This window comes from Giraffa tippelskirchi, chromosome 7 (assembly GCF_054371585.1).
Source record: "Giraffa tippelskirchi isolate mGirTip1 chromosome 7, T2T-mGirTip1v1.2.pri, whole genome shotgun sequence".
In the NCBI taxonomy this organism is placed as follows: domain Eukaryota; kingdom Metazoa; phylum Chordata; class Mammalia; order Artiodactyla; family Giraffidae; genus Giraffa; species Giraffa tippelskirchi.
Window position 1 is genome coordinate 134,429,628 of NC_137281.1, and position 24,081 is coordinate 134,453,708.

Here is a 24,081-nt window from a genome sequence, read left to right on the forward strand (position 1 = left end):
TCATAATAATGGTCTGGACTTATAAGTACTTATCTTGGTAATTAAAATAAGTTCTGAGAGGCAGCATAGTCTAGTGTTATTTAATACCATGGTTTCTAGAGTCAGACTGCTTGTTTGAATACAGGCTTACCATTTATTAACTGCGTAAACTTGGGTAAACTGTTCACGTTCCATTATCTGTAATATGGTGATAATATAATAATTTAAATAAGTTAATAGTTGAAAAATGTTTAGAATACCAATGTGTACTAGTATGTACCATGTATAGATGTTTAGACTCAAAGCTTCAGGCCAAAATGCCAACTAAAGAATGAAAATTTCCTTGGACTTTCCTCTGACTTGAGGAGACGTCAAGAAGTATAGGGCAGTGACAACAGTGAGATACACAAATTTTACTTATCAGCTTGGCAAAAATTAAAATGATAAAAAAGATCCATAATATTGATATATTACTGCAGAAAACATGGGCAAATAAATACACACATTTGTGGGTTGGCAGAGACAAAAAAATGGAAACAGACCATTTTGGAAAGGGTAATTTAAATGCCACATCCTTTAGATCATGGAATTTCACTTCAGAATGTCTGTCTTATGTAAATACTTACAGAAGAAGTGCAAAACAACAACTTGTACCTTCAAGGTCAGGAAGAATATTTAAAGCAGCAAATAATAGAGCTGATTTTTAAGAAATTTATACATTAACTTTATTAGAAATGTCTGATCATCTGTTAACATTTTGAATGATTATGATCTAAATTCAGTTCTTAAAGTCATACATATTTACAATTAGGAATGCCAACAGGCCTTTCTTGCGCAATTAGTAGACAATACAGATGAATTAACATATATGCAATTATTTTGTATTCTTACTAATCTGAAGAATAATAGGCATTCTCTGTAAAATGGCTATTGCTTATTCATGAACTCTGTACACAAGAAACTGAATAAGACAGCAGCTGTAAATGTATTTCCTATACAAAATCATGTGAAGCTATAACTGTTGGCTTTTTGTCCAGTACAGTATGTTAAATAATAATGAAATAATATAAGTATGTGAAAGCTAAAGTATCACAAAGACTGAGCTATACTGCTAGTTTACTCAAGCATTGATTCTAAAATGGTCATGGAAATGGGTAAGCAAACTGTTCAAAAGACAGAATTTTTACTGTACTCTTGACTGATTTCTAGCATGACTGTCAGATTATGAATGGCACCTTATGCAGACATATTAATAGCAGAACTTTACTTGATCTGTACTTATTAAAAACAACATGGATGGAATTGATAATTTAGAGAAAAATGGTGCTCTTATTTGCATGCTAAAAATCTGCCTGTTCTGGTCTACAAAAGTTTTATTGTGCCATCTAAGAATAAGTAAGTAAATAGTACAGGATTCACCTTTGTGGAACCTAGACTCCATGTTCTACCAGAAATAATTCTTGGTCAATAGTACTATAATTCTGTGGGTTATGACCTGATAAAAAGAGCCTTCCTGTGAGTAGACAAGAAACTGGGCAGTTCAGATGCTGAAACTTTTTATTAAGAGTTTTGGAAGTTTTAGCTTTAACCTGAGAAATGTTTTAAGAGCTCCTATAGTCACATGTGAAGAACACCAGATAAATTTCTTCATTAAATCTTTATTACAGGTCTCCTGATTGGTTTATGTCTAGATTGATTATGAATAGAAGATATACTGATTTTCATCACCTTCTTCATCTAATTTAGGTTTGTCAACTCTTGAGGTATCATATTATTTCTTTGATAAGGCTTACTTTTTTTTTGTTCCCCAAAATTTGGCTAATACTCAAATTCCTGTTCTCACAGTCTTCACTAGCTTATATGTTGTCCTTTAAATGTTTTATCCAGACTGTCATTTGTAATGGATTTGTCTTATAAACTTAGTTGCCAAATCTTGGACAATCATTATCTTCAAAGTTCTGAATAATACAAATATTTCTAAAGGTATGGAGATAATGCATCACGATGGTTAGCTTGATCAGATGCCCTTTAAAAGCATATAATATGTAATATAAGGATTTGTTTTTCACCAAGTATTTCAGTTGGGTAGTAGTTTGTTGGTAGCTTAGATTTGGTTGAGTAATTAAATGAAAGAGGGCTTAGTAAATCTGATGGAAGTTTCTGGTAAAATTCTGATTACCTGGACTAATTATGGCATTTGAACCAGTATCCATGTTTATCATGAGATCATTGATTATCACTCTTTTGTTGTTGTTGATTTTACTTGAACCAGATAGGAATCTGTTTCCCATTGCCATTGCTGCCTCTTACCTGCCAATCCAAAAGGGAAAAGAAGTGAGAGAAAGTGTCTGAGATGCTAAACTTTTATTATTGTACATTTAAAACATTTACTTAAAGTCAATGAGAACAATTAATACAAATTAAAAGATGAAGTGTTAGAGTGAGGACATTGTCAGATTTTCATGTTAGTCTTAGCATGTAATATATTTTTGTGTTTTTTTAAAAAAATTCTACAGCATTGAGATAATCCTGATTCACAAATACCAAATTATAAGTAGTAATAATTTTTAATAGCTCACCTTAAATCTCAAGATACTCAAGTTAAATTGATCTAGTTGCTTGAATTGAACTTTTTCTATCAAAGTTCACTTACTAATAATAGCAAATGTTCACATTCCTTATGAAAGTATAAAAGTCAGACAAGCACACAAACTTGAGCAAGTGCTAAAACTGTATCACCACTGTTGTCACAACACAGCTGCTAGAATTTCACTTTTTATTATACAGCTTAACAGAAGCATACTCTGAGAGGGAGGACCTTGCTTGTTTTTGAGAATGTTACTTCTGTGATTGAATCTTTGTAGCTTTGCAGATGGCTGGAGGGAGAAGAGATTTACGTGGAAGCAATTATGTACTTAGTTCATAGAATATAAGGAAGATTAACTGAAATAATGCTGGCAAGATCCTTAACATACTGCTCAGTGCTTAGTAAATGGTAATGGCTATTTTCAACATTTAATAAATAATTGACTTAATTGGATTAGGTTGAGGGTCATAGGAGAGCAGCTGACTATTGAGGTAGAAGCCACATTCTGCATTAAGAAGATAAAGCCTTGTGGAAGAGCAGAGACTTAAATAAGAAAACATCTGTATTCAAATCCTGTCTGCTACAGCATGGCTATTTTTAACCTAATGAATCCCAGATTCCTAGTATGTAAAATAGGGATAATATTTAACCTATTTATAGATTGTTTTGAGAGAAGTAGTACAGGATAATATTTGACATGTAGTAGGTTTTAATAAACAATAGATGCTAAAGAAGCAGCTAAGGCCAGAACCAGGTTAGCCTTTTCTACTTTCAGCTGGGTCAGGAGGAATAGATAATGCTACATAGTGATGCAAAGAAAGATGGTTCTGCTTGGATGACTTATAAAAATCTTTCTAACTGGTTTTATTCTTGGAAGAGTTGCCTAAAGATACATAATTATATTGACACCCTCAGTAATTTTCTTGGGCTTCCCTGGTGGCTCAGGGGTAGAGAATCCACCTGCCAATACAGGAGACTCAAGTTCGATTCCTGGGTCGGGGAGATCCCCTGGAGAAGGAAATGGCAATTCATTCCAATATTCTTGCCTGGAAAAATCCCATGGTCAGAGGAACCTGGTGGGCTACAGTCCATGGGGTCACAAAGAGTCGGACACGACTGCGCACACATGCGTGAATCTTCACCAGTAATCTTTCTGAGCCTGTTCTCTTAAATTTTTAGTATTGTGCCACATCCTTTTTTTCCTTCCATACCCCTGCATTTATTTGGTACCTTTTGTGTCAGTAAAGATAAGGGACTGCTAAGGGAGTAAGCAAGCTGAAAACAGTAGCTAATTATAGATGCTAATACAAATTCCTATAGCTTATAGTCTGTATTGCTCATGTGGTAGGGGAGAGGGTAAGAAAGCTCTAAGTTAAGACTACTTGTGAATGGCTGTGAAAGTACAGCCTTAGATATACAGGCTACTTGTAGGTTTTGGCCAAATCAAAAACATCCTCTCCAATTTGATGTGCCAGGGAGGAAACACTTGGTTTGGACAGATAAAAAGCTTTATCTTGGACTTCTTGTGAGAGTTCCTTTTGTCTACAGTAATCCAAAAAATTGTATAGCTGTCTTGTAAAAATACATTTATGTAGTAGGATAAATCTCTATACAATTACATGGCATCTTCTAATCCTTTCATGGTAAACAGAAAAATGTAAAATGAATTTTATTCAAGCAAAGGCAAACTGACATTTAAATTTTTTTCTCTCCTCCTCCTTTTTTGTTAAATAGGATAAGTTCTGAACGTCGAAAAGAGAAGTCTAGAGATGCAGCCAGATCTCGTCGAAGTAAAGAGTCTGAAGTTTTTTATGAGCTTGCTCATCAGTTGCCACTCCCCCATAATGTAAGCTCGCATCTTGATAAGGCTTCTGTTATGAGGCTCACCATCAGCTATTTGCGTGTGAGGAAACTTCTGGATGCTGGTGAGTTGTTTTACAAGGACATGATAGGTCTAAAAATTAGAAATCAGAAGTAATTGGAAATTACTTTTAGAAGGTGGTCATACTCTCCTTTTACATGATATCCTTTTTATTACCTGCTTTTAAAGCTTCAGTCAGGAACGTTAAGATACTGGCCTCCCTCCCCCTCTTTTTCTCTTGCCATACTTACCTACCTACCTATATCTATCTTACTTTTAATGAAATGACCCTTCTCTTTTCAGTGGTTTGCCTTGCTTCATTACTTTAAATAATCATTAAAAGCAGCCGGCAAATCTAAATTTAGTCTCTGGCCTTGACTGTTTTGTATTAAAAGAATGACAGGAGAAAATATTTAAATATATGGAAAAAAATATATGCTACATGTATTAAATAAAGTATCTGGGGAAAACTTTTATAAAAACATCTGAATATTACTATCATTTAAGTGTAAAATTTTAACCATTTTTTATTCTTGTGCCTTTTTTAGGTGATTTGGATATTGAAGATGAAATGAAGGCACAGATGAACTGCTTTTATTTGAAAGCCTTGGATGGTTTTGTTATGGTTCTCACAGATGATGGTGACATGATTTACATTTCTGATAATGTGAACAAATACATGGGATTAACTCAGGTAAAATGCTCACATGCTAAGAGCTGTTCTGTATGTGTTTATGATTTTGTTATAGATCTAATTTTTTAAATGTTTTTATTTTTACAGTTTGAACTAACTGGACACAGTGTGTTTGATTTTACTCATCCATGTGACCATGAGGAAATGAGAGAAATGCTTACACACAGAAATGGTGAGAAGAAAAGTTTTTTGTTTGATTTATTGTGACAGGTGATTTTACTTAATTGGATACTATCACTAATCTTAAAATTTTGCTATTGTACTAACCTAAGGCAAAACCTCATTTCATGCTTAATAAAATGTTACTCTGTTCTTTGTTACATCCATGTTATTCTATTTTTTAGGAATTTCATAAAAATACCTACGTTTTGAAAAAAGCCCATCTAATTCTGTAAATAATTATAGAGATATAAGACTTGATAAAATAAAATGGAAAAATAAATAAAAATCAGGACCAAGTAAGTTAATTTAATATTAACATTAAGGCAAGGAAGTCAGTCATACAAATAATAGGATTTTACATAGTTTAATATTAAAGTTAAAGTGCCAGTTTGGGTTCAAGCTTCTGAATGCTCAAGAAAAAGAAAAAGTTCACCAAATTTTAAAACATAACTGCTTATTTGACCCCTCAGATTGTTCATAATAATTGAAGACTATAAAGTTCAGTTACAAAGTATTATATTATGGATGCCCTTGCATTTTTTGTTGTTGTTGTTGAGTTGCTAAGTCGTGTCCAACTCTTTGTGACCCCATGGGTTGCAGCACACCACACTGTCTTTCACTATCTCCCTGAGTTTGCTCCAACTCATGTCCATTGAGTCAGTGATGCCATCCAACCATCTTGTTCTCTGTTGTCACCTCCTCCTGCCTTCAATCCTTTTCAGCATCACAGTCTTTTCCAATGAATACGCTCTTAGCCTCGGGTGGCCAAAGTATTGGAGCTTCAGCTTCAGCATCAGTCCTTCCAGTGAATATTCAGGGTTGATTTCCTTTAGGATTGACTGGTTTGACCTCCTTGCTGTCCAACAGACTCTCAAGAATCTTCTCCAGCACCACAGTTCAAAAGCATCAATTCTTCAGCACTCAGCCTTCTTTATGGTCCAACTCTCACATCTTTACACGACTACTGGAAAAACCATAGCTTTGACTATATGGACTTTGGTCGACAAAGTGATGTCTTTGCTTCTTAATATGCTGTCTAGGTTTGTCATAGCTTTCCTTCCAAGAAACAGGCATCTTCTAACTTCATGGCTGCAGTTATTATCCACAGTGATTTTGCAGCCCAAGAAGAGAAAATCAGTCACTGTTTCCACCTTTTCCCCTTCTGTTTGCCATGAAGTGATGGGACTGGATGCCATGATCTTAGTATTTAGAATGTTGAGTTTTTAAGCCAGCCTTTTCATTTTCCTCTTTCACCCTCATCAATAGACTGTTTAGTTCTTCTTCACTTTCTGCCATTAGAGTGGTATTATCTGCATATCTGAGGTTGTTCATATTTCTCCCAGCAATCTTGATTCCAGTTTGTGATTCATCCAGCCTGGCATTTCACATGATGTACTCTGCATTTAAGTTAAATAAATAGGGTGACAATATACAGCCTTGAGGTATTCCTTTCCCAGTTTTGAATCTGTCAGCTCTTCCATGTAAGGTTCTAACTTGCTTCTTGATCTGCATACAGGTTTCTCAGGAGACAGGTAAGATGGTCTGGTATTCCCATCTCTTTAAAAAGACCTACTAGGACCTTTAACTTTTAGGAATGAATTGTTAAAAATAATCAGATGTTCCAAGATTTGGGAAAAAAGTACTTTGTGCATTATAAATCTCAACAAATAAAGTCTTTTCATAACTGTGCCTTCTTAAGCAGAGTTGGGTCATAATTTGATCTTTCTTTCATGACTCAAAGTTACCACATTGAAAATTTGTCACTGTGCTCTGCAGTTGTTCTTTGCAGCTCTCCCATTTAAGTGTATGTTTGTTTGTTTCTACATTAAACCTCATTGATTATTCTTTGTCAGTCATTTTTTATGGTTTTCGTTTTAACCTCAACTCATTTCTACTAATAGTTAACCTTTATTAAGAGATTATCTGTGCCAGGACACTGTTTTCTGCATTTTATGTGCTTTTACTTCTTTTAAAAACCCTATGAAGTTACAATTTCTATTCTACTGAGGAAACTGAGTTAGAGTTACTGAGTAACTTGCCGAAGATTATTTGGTTAGCGCAGTGAGGGTTAAACTAAGGTAGAGTGGTTTAAGTCCATACTCCTTAGTACTTTAGAGCTCTTTCCATGTTCACCAACTCTCAATACATTCCTACTGCCATTTCTTACCTTGGAGCCCACTTATGTTTTTTAATTTCATGTTGTGTGTTTACTGTGAACTTGGAAAAGCAAATGCATACTTTTTAGAATTCTGTGTAAAGGAGGAGTAAATATACTCTGAGCAAGGACCTAAGTGGACTCTTGATGAGTTTAATATATAACTTCTGGTGTCTATACTTTGACGTTTGTATTGGCAGCTCAGTGCTTCCCTTGGTCTAGACTATATAGATGCATAGATATTTGGGAGTCTTGTTTTGGTTTGGTGATGATGCTAATGCATTATTCTAAATCAGATCTAGTCTACTTATTAGAGCTTAGATTTATGTTTTTAACCAAATGCTTTTGTTAAAACACATGTACCACTCTTATTGTAATAGATTTGTGATTTAATTATGAACTTAAAAAAATAATTCCTAATGGTGGTTAGTGAATTTCTGATATTTTGTTGGGAAACAAAAATGCAGATTTTTACTTTTAGCAAAGTAGGGCTGCTTCAGTACAGTGCATTTTAATGGTACACTAAGAGCCTATGGTATGTTTATACAGCATAGTCCTATTTCATTTGAATTCTAAAAAATAGAATTTAGAGTTCATTAAATTATTATAAAGTGTTTATTTTTATAGAGCTGTAAACTTAGTTGTTTAAAATTTTTTTTTATTAAGAAAATGCTACTACTTTTCACTTACCTTAGTGTTAAATTTATCTTCATGTCCCAGTTCAAAGGCTTTAGGTTTCCAACGGGCAGTCTATTTCAAGTTTAGATTATGAAGGACTGAAAATACCTCAGAGACTTTACATGTGGATCTCTGCTGCTACCACAAGGACCCCCCAACCCCCACCCCCTACACACACTCCTATACCATCACCAAGGCCATTATGGTTCTTGTTGCATCTTTTTAAAATCCACTTTCAATTGCTTCTAGGGAGGGCAAATTCAGTCCTATTTAAGTAAACCTGAATAACTTGTATCAGCACCAAGACTGTCCCAACTTGCCTGTGTTCCATAGTTCTGAGTATGAACTAGAACTCTTCTTTCTCAAGAGTCCAGTATTTCTAGATATGCAAGCCTGAATTTAAATGTATTCTTTTTGACTTGACACTTTCAATATACTAGCCTTAAAATCTCCAGATCCTTTTTTAAAAGTTCTCTTTTCCCTTATTTCCATTAATCTTCTAAGTTTTTATAGATTCTACCTCTTCATTTGTCTTTTGTCACCCTTTTTTTCACTTCTACTGGCTGCTGCTCAACCCCTCATTACCATCATTATATTCTAACACATATATATTGCTGCTATATTAATGTTCCTTAGGTTGCTATTGTGCTTCCCAACTCAAAATTTTTTGGAAGCTGCATTTGTATATTTAAGACTGATTTCACTGTGGCAGGATGGCCCTCTCTAGTTACAGCCCTAACCATCCCTTCTAACTTTGATTACTCTCCTGAATGTACTTTATATTAGAGTCAAACTGAATTATGCGCTCAAACTGAATTATGCACACTGTTCCCCAAATGTGTGACGTTTTTTCTCACCTCTATGTTTTTTACTCTTCCTTCTGCCCAAATGTTGTTGTTACTCATCTCTACTTACTGAAATTCTAATGTCTCTTTTTCTGAGAAGGACTTTTTGATTTCCCCTTGACTTAAAGTTATCTGCTGATCTCTCTTTGTACTTCTTTAAAGTGTTCTTGTAAGTCTTGAGCATTTACTTTACATTGTGTTGTCACTGACCTCACTACATCTACTCAATTTTTAACTTCTTCAGGACAGGCATTGTGTCTTGTTCATCTTTGTATTGCCTGAAATATCCAGTCCAGATCCTGAATAATGAATACTTGAATGAAGTATTTGGCTTGAATCAGACTGATCAATGAAGAGAAGAAATCAAGTTGCTCTTTGTTAGTTGAGTGTAATCTCATTTTATTAGTTATTGAGGCTTAGAATGGGAGTAAACACACTTCAGGTTGTTTAATTCTAGCTTTGCTTTGAAAAGTCATTCAGTATGTTTTTTTTTTTCCCCTAGTAACAAAGTAGAGATAATTTCCTCCTTGTTTTACAGGAAGATTTTAGAAAAATCAGATATATAAAAATGTTATTTGGTATTAACAAGAAATTTTCTATTTTAAAAGTTCTATACATATACAGAATGTTTGTTATAAATTGAGCTAACACATCTAGTAAAAGCTTGGAGGAGTTTGCTTAAGTTCTTTTTTTGGGGGGGGTGCTTTATACACTGATAACACAGTTAGGGAGCAAATTCATACCCTGTTTATATTTCTTTGTAATCTGACCAACTCTACTGGCTTGAATGTGAAATGATTAAGTGTTATTCTCATCTCACCATCTCAGGGAATCACTGCTACTGTGAACCCGTTACTTACTACAAGTGTATTAAATCCCTTGGATGTATTGGAGTGAGCAAAGCAGGTGTGAAGCATTGTTCTCATATTAAGACTTTTCATTGAACAGCACCTAGGTACTGGGCACTGTGCTACTTCTGCTGTAACAAATTTGTGTATTTAATTATGTTTTTAAATTTTATTTCATGTTTTCATTAGGCCTTGTAAAAAAGGGTAAAGAGCAAAATACACAGCGGAGCTTTTTTCTCAGAATGAAGTGTACCCTAACTAGCCGGGGGAGAACTATGAACATAAAATCTGCAACATGGAAAGTAAGTATAAAAATGATCTGTAAATGCAGCTGATTTCAGATCAATTAATGCATCTTGACATTACTAGTATTAAGACAGCATTAGAACTGTGAGGAAAACTTACTGTTTATAGATTTGATATCCAAAAAAGTTTAGTAATTCGTCAGTTAAGAGGCATGAACTTATGTGCACTGTTGGCTTTGCCAATCACCCAGTGTTTGAATCTTGATACACATTAATATTTTATTCATTGTTGTATCATTTCTTTGCTCAGTTTTGAAACATCGTCATCAGAGCAAGAAATAACCATCAACCAGGTATAGTGGCCAGATAAATGAAAAACAAGCTCAGATTTGTACAAAGGGAAATTTTTTCAAAGACTAATCTTACGGTACCTGAAGAATAGGTCATGGGTGGTAGTGTAGAGAAAACACTGATTTTCAAAAATATAGTGATCTACTAATGATAGTAAATTTTATCAAAGCTTACTTGCCATGTCAGACTCAACTTGTCTCTGCATTTTGTTTTTTTACAAGCGTAAGTTTTTTAAAAAACTGCTTTGTGTTTCTTCATACTCAGGTACTTCACTGCACAGGCCATATTCATGTATACGATACCAACAGTAACCAGTCTCAGTGTGGGTATAAGAAACCACCAATGACATGCTTGGTGCTGATTTGTGAACCCATTCCTCATCCATCAAATATTGAAATTCCTTTAGACAGCAAGACTTTTCTCAGTCGTCACAGTCTGGATATGAAATTTTCTTATTGTGATGAAAGGTAATTGAAATATAAAATATAACTTGAAATTTTTAATTTAGTCCTCAGAATTGTTTTAACTATTGACTATAGATAAGACTGAAAGCTGAAAGAAAAATAGACCTCTCTAATAAATCTAAACTTCTTAGCATGGCAAGGAAAGATATTTATGATCTGGCCCCTGCTGACTTCTCCCCCCAATTTTTTTTTTTGAGGAGACTTTTATCTTTCACTGTGCTAGGCCTTTGTTGTGGTGCACGGCCTTCTCTAGTTGTGGTGTGCAGGCTTAGTTGCCCTGCGGCATGTGGGATGTCCAGGGATCAAACCTGTGTCCCCCACTTTGGATGGTGAATTCTTTACCATTGGACCACCATGGAAGTTCCTGGTTTTCCCAGATTAATCAGGAGGATGGGAAGACCCTTCTGATGTGGCCCTTAATACCCTACTTCCAGAGAACTCCACATGCTATTTTGTTGTCTTAGTACAGTGATAGTTTTCTTAACTCCAAACACAAACTTAGCTTCTAAGAGTCACTTACCTCATCTACTTGTAGAGCTTTCCTTGTTTCTTTAAAAAACTACTGTTCTTATATGTGGTCTGTCGTAGCCTTTTTTCTGTTTTGTAATTATTTGCTTGCTTGTCCCATTTTTTACTGTAAAACTATTTAACATAGTGGCTGAAGGCATAGATTTTGTAACCAGACTACTAAATGCTGACTTTGCTGCCTCTATCCGGATGATCTTAGACACATTTCTACTTTCCTTTGAGCATCAGTTTGTCACAGTATAATACATGTATTTGTATTATCTTAAAATTGAACATTGTACGAGAAAATTGATTGTAAGCCCTATCCTACTGGACGGAAAAATGGGACAGAGCACACTGTCTTTGGAATCACATAATTCTTGATTAAATCCTGGCTTGTAGTCCTAGTACTTATAGTGTGGCCTGGGTGTTAGAACTTAGCTGTTCTAAATCTTATCTTCCTTATCTGTTAAATAAGGGCCATGCTTCAAAAGGCTGTGGTAAGGATTATAAGAGTTTGTTGAGTGCCTAGTACACGTAGTGACTGCTTCACCACTGGGGTTAACTTTAAGAAGAATGAAGACAGAAATGCTAAGAAATATTTTATGCTGTTTGGTGCCAGTATTTATATCAATGCATGATAGAATAGATATGCCCATCCTTTAGGAACTATTTTTTATGTTTTTGAACTCAACATATTAAGTATAAGGGTGGGTTGGGAAGAAAGGAAAGTGATGGAGTTAGAATGATAATGAAAGGGAGTGACATTGTCCTTCTGGTTATATCAGAAAGTTAGCAAAATGGTCGTGATAGAGAGCTAAGAGCAGCCTGCTTAGAGACCAACCAAGTAAGATTTTGAGTCTGACCAGGAGATAGATGTTTTCTGGTTACTCTTTCTAGAACTTCTCACAGCTATACCCATTAAGAACCAACATGTGGAAAAAATTTTGCTCAGTATTGAGGAATTCTGACATATCAGACTTCTTAATATCCTAAATATCCCACAAATGACTATTATTTATTGTACTAATTTCCACTTGTAATCATTCAAACATTTGAGTAGCTACTATGTTTGTGGCACAATAATGTACTGCAGTAGAAATGAAGTTTAATATTAAATAGTTCCTGCCCCATGATACTTAGAACAAATGAATTGTGTACTGCATAGTTGCTTTAGATTACAGGTTTATAGTCCATTAAAAACACTTTTTGGTTAAATTTTCTTGATCACTCCTCCCCCATTTGGTATAAAAAGCTAACATTAAATTAACTTTACCTTTCTCCCTCAAATATGAATAAAATTGACCTTCCAGGAAACCATGTTGTTATATTTTGACATCCTTTGTCCCTTAGTGATACAGGTACCTCAACTCAGATTGAGAAGCACTGATTGACATCTGATTAAATCAAAGCTCCTTAACATGATATACAAAAGCTCTCATTAATCTGATTCTCCTGCCTACTTCTCCAGCCTCACCTCCCCACTAGCCTTCCTGTACAATGTCAAGCATTTTCTCGTCTCTGTCTTTGCTTTTAGTGTACTTTCTTCCCCAAATAATTTACTCTCTCTTTGACTCTCTTCTATACTCAACTCATAAGTTTCCTATAAGAAGCTGTCCCTCATCCCCATGATTCCTTATCATGGACAGGGGTGGTTCCTCTGATTCCTGCAGTGTTACTGTCACTGCACCTGCCACATAATTTCTTAAGTGGTATGGTTAAGTGCACCAGAAAATTTACCATAGGTTGAGTTTTTGCCTTTGCATTTTCACATCTAGAACAATGCCAGGCACATATGAGAATATAAAGGTTTAAATAATGAAAAAAATTTATACTAACACATATATATGGAATTTAGTAAACCGGTAAAGATAACCCTGTATGTGAGACAGCAAAAGAGACACAGATGTATAGAACTGTATTTTGGACTCTATGGGAAAGGGCGAGGGCGGGATGATATGGGAGAATGACATTGAAGCATGTAAATTATCATGTGAAACAAAAAATAAAAATAAAAAAATGGAACATATAAGACCAAAAAAAAATATATATATATATATAACCCATATAAGACCAATTAAGATTATATTGGTGGCGCAGATGGTAAAGCGTCTGCCAGCAATGTGGGAGACCTGGGTTCAATCCCTGGGTCAGGAAGATCCCCTGGAGAAGGAAATGGCAACCCACTCCAGAACTCTTGCCTGGAAAATCCCATGGACAGAGGAGCCTGGTAGGCTACAGTCCACAGGGTCGCAAAGAGTAGGACACACCCTAGCGACTTCACTTTTAAAGCATAATTAGGACTGTTGTGATTTTTTTTTTTAAGGTTTCCTTGTAGTGCTGCCACCTAGTGTTGATGTGTTTAGAGAAAGTGAAGTTGCTCAGTCGTGTCCGACTCTTTGCGACCCCATGGACTGTAGCCTACCAGGCTCCTCTGTCCATGGGATTTTCCAGGCAAGGGTACCAGAGTGGGTTGCCATTTCCTTCTCCAGGGGATCTTCCCAACCCAAGGATCAAACCTGGGTCTCCGTGTTTAGAGATAGCCCTTAGTAAACAGTTTTGGATTTTGGCTTAGTTTGGGTTCAGTTCAGTTGTTCAATCGTGCCCGACTCCTTGCAACCCCATGGACTGCAGCACACCAGGCCTCCCTGTCCATCGCGAACTCCTGGAGTTTACTCAAACTCGTGTCCATTGAGTCGGTGATGCCATCCAGCCATCTCATCCTCTGTCATCCCCTTCTCCTCCTGCCTTCAATCTTTCCCAGCATCAGGGTCTTTTCAAATGAGTTAGCTCTTCGCATCAGGTGGCCAAAGTATTGGGAGTTTCAGCTTCAGCATCATTCCTTCCTATGAATATTCAGGACTGATCTTTAGGATAGACTGGTTGGATCTCCTTGCAGTCCAAGGTTTAGTTTTTGTGTTTTTTTTTATAAATCAGCTATTTATCTATTTATTTATTTTGGAATAAACTGTGGCAGATCTTTCCTTAAGGTGTGACAACAAACAGTATTACTTTTATACATTTTTTAGGATAAAGATACCTTCCCTGTGTGTTTTCTAGAGTTGGTTTTTTATATTTTTGTATACAGTATATTACATAACTTTTGCTTGAACCTCAGTTAGAAAGTCCTTTGAATTCTAAAGCCTGAGGAATCAAAAGAACTCAACTCATCTTTTGCTTCCAGGAGAGAGAGTATTTCTGTTAGCATGATACTAAGAAGACAGCTTTCTAATTCTCATGAAATGGGTTCCATTTCAGACTGTGGTTAGAGAGATGCATAAAATATAGTTTGTGTCCTAACTGAACTGCTAAGGAACAGAATGGGTAACTGAATTACTTTCTAGTTCCTTTTCAGTTTGATATCACTGTTTCATCTAAAATGAATTTCTAAAATTTTTTTGTGATTTCAAAAACTAAGTACAAGGGCATTTTCCCAAACCAACATAATAAGAATATATTTAGTTCCCATATTAAAATTTTATCATAGATATTGATCCCCCAAAGTGTGAAGCCTTGCCTAGAGAGAACTGTCACATAAAGAATCTGATTTTATACATACACACACAAAAAGAATCTGGTTTTATGGTAAAAATAATGTTACGGGTTTAGTCTATATTTTAAATTAAATATCATTAACTGCCTTTGAAGCTTTTATCATTTAATTTAGCAATCTTTCATAACTATTTATTATATTAATTAACTGTCTTATTACCAAAAGTATGTACAATAAAATATGATAAAAGTAGGTAACAAGTTTGGGTGAAGGAGATACAAGGGTTAAGCAGCAGGGAACCCTTGGAGCTTAAAGGAATGCATGGTGCTGCATTTAGTATCTGTAGAGTTACTGAAGGTGAGGTAAAAGTTTATTTAAACAAAGAAGAATGCTCTTTATTTTTGAAAATTCAATTGTCCATAAGATTAATGCATATCAGATACTCTGAAGGAGCAAAATTTTATTCATTAGTTAGTTTATGTAATTTTTATTCTTACTTATATTTTTTACTTAACAGAATTACAGAATTGATGGGATATGAGCCAGAAGAACTTTTGGGCCGCTCAATTTATGAATATTATCATGCCTTGGACTCTGATCATCTGACCAAAACTCATCATGATAGTAAGTATAGACATTCTAATTATTTAACTGTTGCAATTTCTACTGTTTGGTTGTATATCTGACTTTTTGGTTAAAGTTAACCAAATCTTCCTAGACCAAACATTTGAATAAACCTCTTCTTAAGTGATCTAGATCATTAAATCTTTGTTTCATATTTGTTATAACTAATACCAGTTAAAGCAGAATCATTTGATAATACATAAAACTACCCTGGCATTTTACAAAGACAAAAAAATACAGAATATTATAGCATCATTTTCATAACTCAGAACTCATGCCTAAGTATTCAGAACAGTTAACACAAAGAAGGCACTCAGAAAGTAAACTGTTCAGCAGATCAATGAATGTGAATATGATCAATATCATGCAGTTAGTAGAAATAAGTATCCTTGACATAAGATGTAATTCTCAATTTTACTCATATGAATGTTATTTGAGGATCGCATGATAAGTAAAACTTTGGAATTTCTCACTTGCCTGTTTAATCTGTCCCTAAACATGACTTCCCAATGTGATTGGAGATGCCTGAATGTCACTGAGTTAGCATGATTAGCCTTGAACTATAGAATGGGCCTAAGTCTGCAGTCAGGGTCTCAATACTCATGATAATATCATCATGTTTATCTAGTACTTTCTTCCAAATCAATAATTAAGATTGCCTACATTGCCAGAAGACTTGAGCATGATACCAATTGAAATTCAAATATGCTAGCACAACTATTTGAAGTATCTTTGCTTCTCTGGAAACTATAGCAGGAATTTAAGGAACTGGTAGCAGTGCCACTTTCTTGAATGTTCTCAGTAGAATTAGAGTTATTCATTCTTTAATATTTTTGATATGTTCAACATGTAAGTTGTTAAAGGAGTTTTAGTCACTGCTGTCCCTTATTCCTGGCTTTCATCTTATTTAAAGTGAAGGTTGGCAAGAAAGGAGTTTATTTGGGGGATTAGAAGAATGGAATACGTACTTTTTCAGCTATCCTGGGGTGTTTTCACTGTCTCTTAATTTAAACAGTTACAACTGATTAAACATGTCTCCTTTTTTCTAAAACAATGATCAACATTCTGCATTTATTCATTCAATTGAAAATTTGAAGTTATTTTCTCTACATGACACTTTTTTCCTTTTCACTCCTAGTGTTTACTAAAGGACAAGTCACAACAGGACAGTACAGAATGCTTGCCAAAAGAGGTGGATATGTCTGGATTGAAACTCAAGCAACTGTCATATATAACACTAAGAACTCTCAGCCCCAGTGCATTGTATGTGTAAATTATGTTGTGAGGTAAGCTTGGAAAATAAATGTTTGGGGACAGCAAGTAGTAAGTCTTTGAATACTCTTTTCATTTATAGAAAAGATTATAAATGATAACTGAATTGTATTTTCACATTTCTACCCAATTATGGTTTTCAGTATTGTGACCTGAGTTTCTAGGCCAGCTAGAAACTGATTTCACTGATTCCACTAATTACCATCAGTAGCTAGTCATCCCCATCCTTTTTGCTCCCATTTGAAAAAAGACCTTGAAAAAATACCACATCTCTGATGGATTAGTTTGTTCTAGTCATACAGCTATCATCATAAACTATCTCAAGGCAACTATATTATTTTTGTAAAAAGAATTCTGGCCCTGGAATAGTTAGGTTTGTGTCATAGCTTTGTGCATCATTAGCTCCATGACTTGGGGAAATCTCATTTCTCTGAATTTCATCCATTTAGGAGAGATGATAAAACTTACCTCAAAAGGTTAAAATGAGGATTAAGACATTATTTGTGAGATTACTGTAAAAGGCTGTATGATGGGACACATGACTCTTGTGTATTCATGAACTCTTCTCTTAGTGGACTGGCTTGTGAATATTATGGCTATCAAATTTCAGCTTGTTGACCTCTGTGACACAAACCTCCTCCATTTTAGCAGTTATCACTGTATTTTAATTGTTTGCACACCTACTTTCACATTGGGTTTTACACTGCCTAAGGCAAGGGTTAAATATTTTGAACTTTGAATCCTCAGTTCATTTAGTAAACACTTAAGTTTGTTGATTAAAGCAGCAGTGGCTCAGTGGTAAATAATCTGCTTGCCAATGCAGGAGACCCTGGTTTGATCCCTGGGTCAGGAACATCCCCTGGAAAAGGAAATGGCAGTCCACTCCAGGATTCTTTTCTGGGAAATCCCACGGATAGAGGAGCCTTGTGGACTACAGTCCATTGGGTTGCAAAAGGGTCGGACATGACTTAGCAACTAAACGACAACAAAATTAAGTGAAACATGAAGATGGAGGTGTTGTTCATCGTCCCTCTTCAACTCTTATCCTGTAGGTGGTATCACAGGTCATTTTCTTACTACCAAGGGAAAAACAGTGCCCCTCTGAGAAGGACCTTCATCATTTATCTTTATATCTTAATATTCTAGGACCATCCTTAGATCATGCTTCATATATTAGTGTCCAAGAGTTCTGTGTTAATTTCATTCCATGTGGGCACAAAAGATCTGTTTATTGTCCCACATGTGCTCGACTATTACATTTCTTTGTCACCACCAATCTTCTCAAAGGGATAGCTGAAGTTTCTTAATTGAAATTAATCAAGTATTTGAATTACCTTGTATTGTGAATTTTAATAGGTCTTTATTTCATATTGGGATTTTAAATCCTGAACATGACCAGGTAGGCATGAGAGATGTTTTAAGGCATCATTCCATAAAGCAGAATTTTGAATTTTTTTGAGAGACTTTTCAGAGTCCTTCTCCAACATTGTGTCAAGTGTTCATTTAAGAATTACTAATCTCTCTTTTTTGACAGTGGTATTATTCAGCACGACTTGATTTTCTCCCTTCAACAAACAGAATGTGTCCTCAAACCAGTTGAATCTTCAGACATGAAAATGACTCAGCTATTCACCAAAGTTGAATCAGAAGATACAAGCAGTCTCTTTGATAAACTTAAGAAGGAGCCTGATGCTTTAACTTTGCTGGCCCCAGCTGCTGGAGACACAATCATATCTTTAGATTTTGGCAGCAATGGTGGGTCTTTAGTTACTTTGTTAGTTGCCTAAACTTTAACATTTTTTGCTGATAATCATTTGGACATTGTGGCCTTTGGCCCTGTAATTCCTTAGCATTCCTGCTTTTGTCACATTGTTGGAAATTGTGCTTCATAGTGTTTTTAGGGTATTTCTTCTTCCCACTTTTAATTATTCTCAGCTACTCTGCTATTTCTGTATCCTACTGTCATGTTTTCTTCACAAGTTAGCAGTTATATTGCAGTAGCCATAAGTTGAGCTAAAGAATAAATAAGGAGTCATACCATAATATCAGATATTGAAAAAGAAAACTAATTTCAACTAGGTAAAACTTTAATGAATAAACGGTATGAGAAGGTTGGAATGCAGGGGTTTTTATGCTATATAGATTACACAAGTTGTCAATAGTGGATTGGTAAGATAACTCGGGCTTACAGTTATACTATAGTATCTGAAGACTTTTAGATTAAAATTTGGTAACATTTTTGTTACTTAAGTCAATTAGACAAATCTTTTTTAAGAGGGGACATAAATTTCTGTATATGTTAAAATCTAGGTAACCTTTAAATTGATTTTTCCTCTGCAGACACAGAGACTGATGACCAACAACTTGAAGAAGTTCCATTGTATAATGATGTAATGCTCCCCTCATCTAATGAGAAATTGCAGAATATAAATTTGGCAATGTCTCCATTACCTGCCTCTGAAACTCCAAAGCCACTTAGAAGTAGTGCTGACCCTGCACTCAACCAAGAAGTTGCATTAAAGTTAGAACCAAATCCAGAGTCACTGGAACTTTCTTTTACCATGCCCCAGATTCAGGATCAGCCAGCTAGTCCTTCTGACGGAAGCACCAGACAAAGTTCACCTGAGGTAGGTGTCATAATACAATTAGAAAAGGGTAACTTACAGATTTTCATGTTTGGGGAGAACCACATGTCATAGTTTTGTTTGTGTGACTTTTAGCGCTTTTAAAATTACTGCAAAAGCTATGCCTAACTTAGACCTCAGTCCCATGTGTCAGGCCCAAAAACAGTCAGGAATGTGGGAAGGAGATGCCTTAACATAAGGCAAAAGGTAAAACGCTCCTCTGTGTATTTAATATCAGTAGGACAATAAAAGTCTTGAATTTAGACATCCACAGAGGACAATACTGCGTGCTTATGAGAGCTCCAAGCCCATTTGTATTACCCTTTGAGTTGGAGAATTATCCAGTAGCAAAGGGCTTTGCCCAGTTTAGTACAATTTCCATCACTATATTGATATTCTGGGTAAGTATTACATGAAAATACCAAGTTTTACCCAGAGTAAAAACTTTATATTAAATTTAAGTTCTGTCTTGATATTAGTTTTCTCATATACAGAATAAAAACAATCTTTAAGGGCTAGCTGGGCCAAGACTGAAGGTATCAAATAGGGCTCTATATCCCAATCTAGACATACTTGATTTCAGAGCTTATGTCTAAAAACATGCTCAAGGACAGGGAAGCTCTTATTTGAGTATTACGAGTTGATAAATGAGGCTCAAGTAAGCCTTAAAAAGTGATACATTATTTTACATTAAATATTTACTGATTCAAACTGGCAAGCTAAAAGTAGGAGATCTGACATGTCATAGTCTCCTAGAGAATATATCTATTCTCTGGGGGCTCAGTTTTGTCTAGCACAAAAATGTTTGAATCATTTTGTTTCTAATCCAACCAGAGTAAATCTAACAAAAATGTTAAGATGACGAAGGCAAAAGTTTATGCTTAGAATATACAGCTATCCTTTTTTGGTTAGACTTCTTGCTGAAAACTAAACTAGTACTACATTCATTAAGGTGAATACAAGTAAAGGACGTCAGTCTGCAGCCCTGTCCCTGCCCCACCCCCCAGAGTTGCTGTGCAGTTTTTCGGTAGATCACTATAGCAACGTGGCCTCAGTACACAGTTCGATTCGTGAGTGTATCATCTAGTTATTGGCCAGCTAGGTACCATTGGGAGTTGAACTAGTGGGTGAGTTTTATTCTTTAGAATAAGCAGATAAACACATCTTTTAATTTTATAAGTGATGTTATATACAGTTAGAAATGGATATACTGACAAAATTATAAGTTCAAAAATTTAATTTCTCACTAGTTAGATAATTTGATAGAAGAGAGGAGTTCTGTTGTGTATTCTCTGAGCTCAGGTTTGTAAATTCTAACAACTAGCAAAACATTTATGCAAGGTTCCTCAGAGAAAAGTAAGATATATTAATTCTTTTTACAGCCTAACAGTCCCAGTGAATATTGTTTTGATGTGGATAGTGATATGGTCAATGAATTCAAGTTGGAATTGGTAGAGAAACTTTTTGCTGAAGATACAGAAGCAAAGAATCCATTTTCCACTCAGGTATATAAACTTGTTTATTATATACATTTTCTATTAAAATTTATTAATTTTTATTCTCAAGCGGCTGTGGGTTTAACTTGTTTTTGCTTCATAAGGTATAGCCATTGTAAAAACTCATGTATCTTGTTTTATTTATTTATTTTTTTCCATCTTTTATTTCACTATGTGACCTTTTCATTTCCAGAATTTCTAATTGGTTCTTTGTTTTAAAGGACACTGATTTAGACTTGGAGATGTTAGCTCCTTATATCCCAATGGATGATGACTTCCAGTTACGTTCCTTCGATCAGTTGTCACCACTGGAAAACAGTTCTACAAGTCCTCAAGGTGCAAGCACAAATACAGTATTCCAGCCCACTCAAATGCAAGAACCTCCTATAGCCACTGCCACTACCACAGCCACCAATGATGAATTGAAAACAGTGACAAAAGATGGTATGGAAGACATTAAAATACTGATTGCATTTCCATCTCCTCCCCACGTACCTAAAGAACCTCCTTGTGCCACAACGTCACCATATAGTGATACTGGAAGTCGGACAGCCTCACCCAACAGAGCAGGAAAAGGAGTCATAGAACAGACAGAAAAATCTCATCCAAGAAGCCCTAATGTGTTATCTGTCGCTTTGAGTCAAAGGTATTTATATGTAACATTAAACTTATAGTTTGGTCATTATTCTTAAGGAAATGTGTATGATGGTAAATTATTTTTAAACATAGCAAACGTTTTCATATTTATACTTGAATGAACATAAAATTGACATATGAATTCTGAACTTAAAACAAGCACTCAAAAAGCTGTTTCTAAATTAGCTTGTGTATTACTTTATAGTCATATCACTTATCTAAATGTAGGAGTAGGAGGGTCTTCTAATACCTCTAAAAATAAAATCCAGCCAGTAAGTTCTAGAAATGTACAAAAACTGGCCCAGTTTCTTGTAATTGCTTAAATCAGACTAGTTAACTATCCTCTCTGAGCTCTTTTTAAGCTTACCTGAAAAAAAGCTGTCCCAACCTAAGTGTGTGTGTTAGTTGCCTAGTTGTATTCAACTCTTTCCAACCCCATGGACTGGAGCCCTCCAGGCTCCTCTGTCCATGGAATTCTCCAGACAAGAATACTAAAGTGGATAGCCATTTCTTTCTCCAGGGGATCTCCCAACCCAGGGACCAAACCCGGGTCTCCTGCATTGCAGGCAGATTCTTTACCATCTGAGCCACCAGGGAAGCCATTCCAACTTAAGGGTATTAATAATTCTCCATTCCAAATTGAACTTGATGGTCTTCAGTCCTCAGCATTCAATACAGATACTTAATAAGCATTTAAAAATTTTGGATGTATAGTTAACAGCTATATTTATATATATATATATATAGAAGATAGATAACTATGTAGTTATATATAACCATATTATAACTATTGCTTTTTGTTTTTCCTTTTTATTTATAGAACACCAGCTATATCACAGATTAAATAGGTTGGTTTTTTGGAGGGTAGTTTGTACTAGGCCTTGGTTGCAGCATGTGGGACCTAGAGATCAAACCCATAGAGTTAGAAATGATATATTGATAAATACATCCATTGGGTGTGCAGAGTCTTAACTCTTAGACCACCAGGGAAGTCCCTAAGTATTAAAATAGGTTTTTAAGAGCTACAATAGGAATCTAAGCATGTTTTATGACATTGCTTCTATGGAGTTAATTTGAGCAAACATATGGACACCACCCAAATTTTAAGTTATAATTTTGGTGTATGATTTGCAATAGGATTTGATGTATTTTAAACTTGAGGCTGTAGTCAGAGAAAATGAGTCAGTGGGGGACAGAAAGGATTCCTTCTCCACAGTGCCTAGACTGAGATATTAATAGCAATAGGAAAAAGCACTGCCATAGCCAGAGCTTACTGCTTTTTCTCCTGCCCTGCATCACTACTTTGACATAGAATGCTAGTAGAGACCTTTTCCCGGAACTTGGAAAAGATCTTGCAGCTTTGAATTAACAAAGAAGTATTCTACATTACTTTTTTACTGTATCACCAACCAACGTTGGAGATTCTCTGGGCAATGACAGTGTTACTAATATTTAACTCAGTACCTAACATGGAGTACTTGCTTTATAAATGGTTATTGGATGAAGAAAAGAATGAACTTAGCAACAGAATTAGCAATGATCTGTAATTTATAGTTACAGAGATGAGATTTTTCAGTTTTCTAAATAAGTATGTACTTATCAAAACCAAAGTCCAACAAACATCTAGTCAAATTAACAATTTTTTTTTCCATTAGTTCCAATACAGTATGCACTAAACACTTTAAGAAATGAATTTACCTTTCAGAACTATATGGAGGCTGTTTCTTTACTACTTCTCGTGGTAATTTGAAAAAATCAAAGTGCTGTATTAAACCAGACAACTTGAAGTTTTAAAGATTGAAAATAAACTATTAAAAGTACTACTACTAAGATGATATTTACATGATAGGCATATTTTAATTTTTTATATACATGTTATCTTTATTAAGGATAACTCAGTCTGTCTATATATTGAAGGTTCTATAGAATTTTTTAAAAATACAAAACAAGACTGCATGTAGGAGAGCAGTTAGAGTAGTGCCTCACTTACCCGTACGCCATTCTCAACTAGATGAACAGAGCAAGGATCTGTTATCATTATGTTGGGGTTCGGGGTAGGGAGCTGGTTCTTGAAAAGATAAAACATATAACAGAATCGATGTACTTGACACATAAAACAGTTCTTTACTGTTTACTATTAATTTTAGATGCAGATAGTTCAAGTTTGATAACCAGGTCAATACTGAGGGTAAAACAGCTTAGTGGGAAGATCGCTGGGAAGGAGAGTGGGTATTAGGAGACCTACAGTGTATTTCCATACTTGCAGCTAATTAGAAACAGAGCAAGTTACCTAACAGGCCTCAATTTTTTCATTTATAAAATATGTATTATATATGTGTATTATCTTGGGGACTAGAGCAAAGCTAAAATGAACTAATGAAGATGCAATGTTTTATAAACGGTGAAAGCATTATTCGAATGTGAAGCTGATCTTGTATTACAGTAGTCCCAAGAATATGTATGTATTAGATGGAATGAAAGGCCAATATTCAACTCTTTAACATCAATTTAGTTCTGTTCACTTCTATTTTACAAATAGGGTAATGAATAGGAAATTTTG

The 24,081-nt window shown here is 35.1% G+C and overlaps 1 protein-coding gene and 1 long non-coding RNA gene across 6 annotated transcripts in view; one reads left to right on the plus strand and one right to left on the minus strand.

Moving 5' to 3' along the window:
• Positions 1-24,081, plus strand: part of HIF1A (hypoxia inducible factor 1 subunit alpha) — a 44,323-nt gene that overhangs the window by 17,471 nt on the left and 2,771 nt on the right. For 2 of the 5 annotated variants that reach the window (XR_014059393.1, XM_081509810.1), the window contains exons 2-12: positions 4,301-4,491; positions 4,976-5,121; positions 5,209-5,293; positions 9,999-10,111; positions 10,670-10,872; positions 15,387-15,493; positions 16,632-16,779; positions 18,300-18,520; positions 19,106-19,392; positions 20,772-20,894; positions 21,107-21,531. Coding sequence is in view for 4 of the 5 variants with exons in the window: in XM_081509810.1 (XP_081365936.1) it covers positions 4,301-4,491; positions 4,976-5,121; positions 5,209-5,293; positions 9,999-10,111; positions 10,670-10,872; positions 15,387-15,493; positions 16,632-16,779; positions 18,300-18,520; positions 19,106-19,392; positions 20,772-20,894; positions 21,107-21,531 (2,049 nt within the window). In the remaining variant the exon portion in view is untranslated. Of the gene's footprint in view, positions 1-1,646; positions 1,743-2,843; positions 2,975-4,300; positions 4,492-4,975; positions 5,122-5,208; positions 5,294-9,998; positions 10,112-10,669; positions 10,873-15,386; positions 15,494-16,631; positions 16,780-18,299; positions 18,521-19,105; positions 19,393-20,771; positions 20,895-21,106; positions 21,532-24,081 lie in introns of all 5 variants that reach the window. The other 3 variants (XM_081509809.1, XM_081509808.1, XM_081509811.1) reach the window with 3 other exon arrangements.
• Positions 680-23,841, minus strand: LOC145513444 (uncharacterized). The gene is made up of 2 exons (XR_014059400.1): positions 23,512-23,841; positions 680-2,289 (listed from the first exon to the last, which is right to left on the minus strand). It is a non-coding gene; the product is annotated as an uncharacterized LOC145513444 (long non-coding RNA).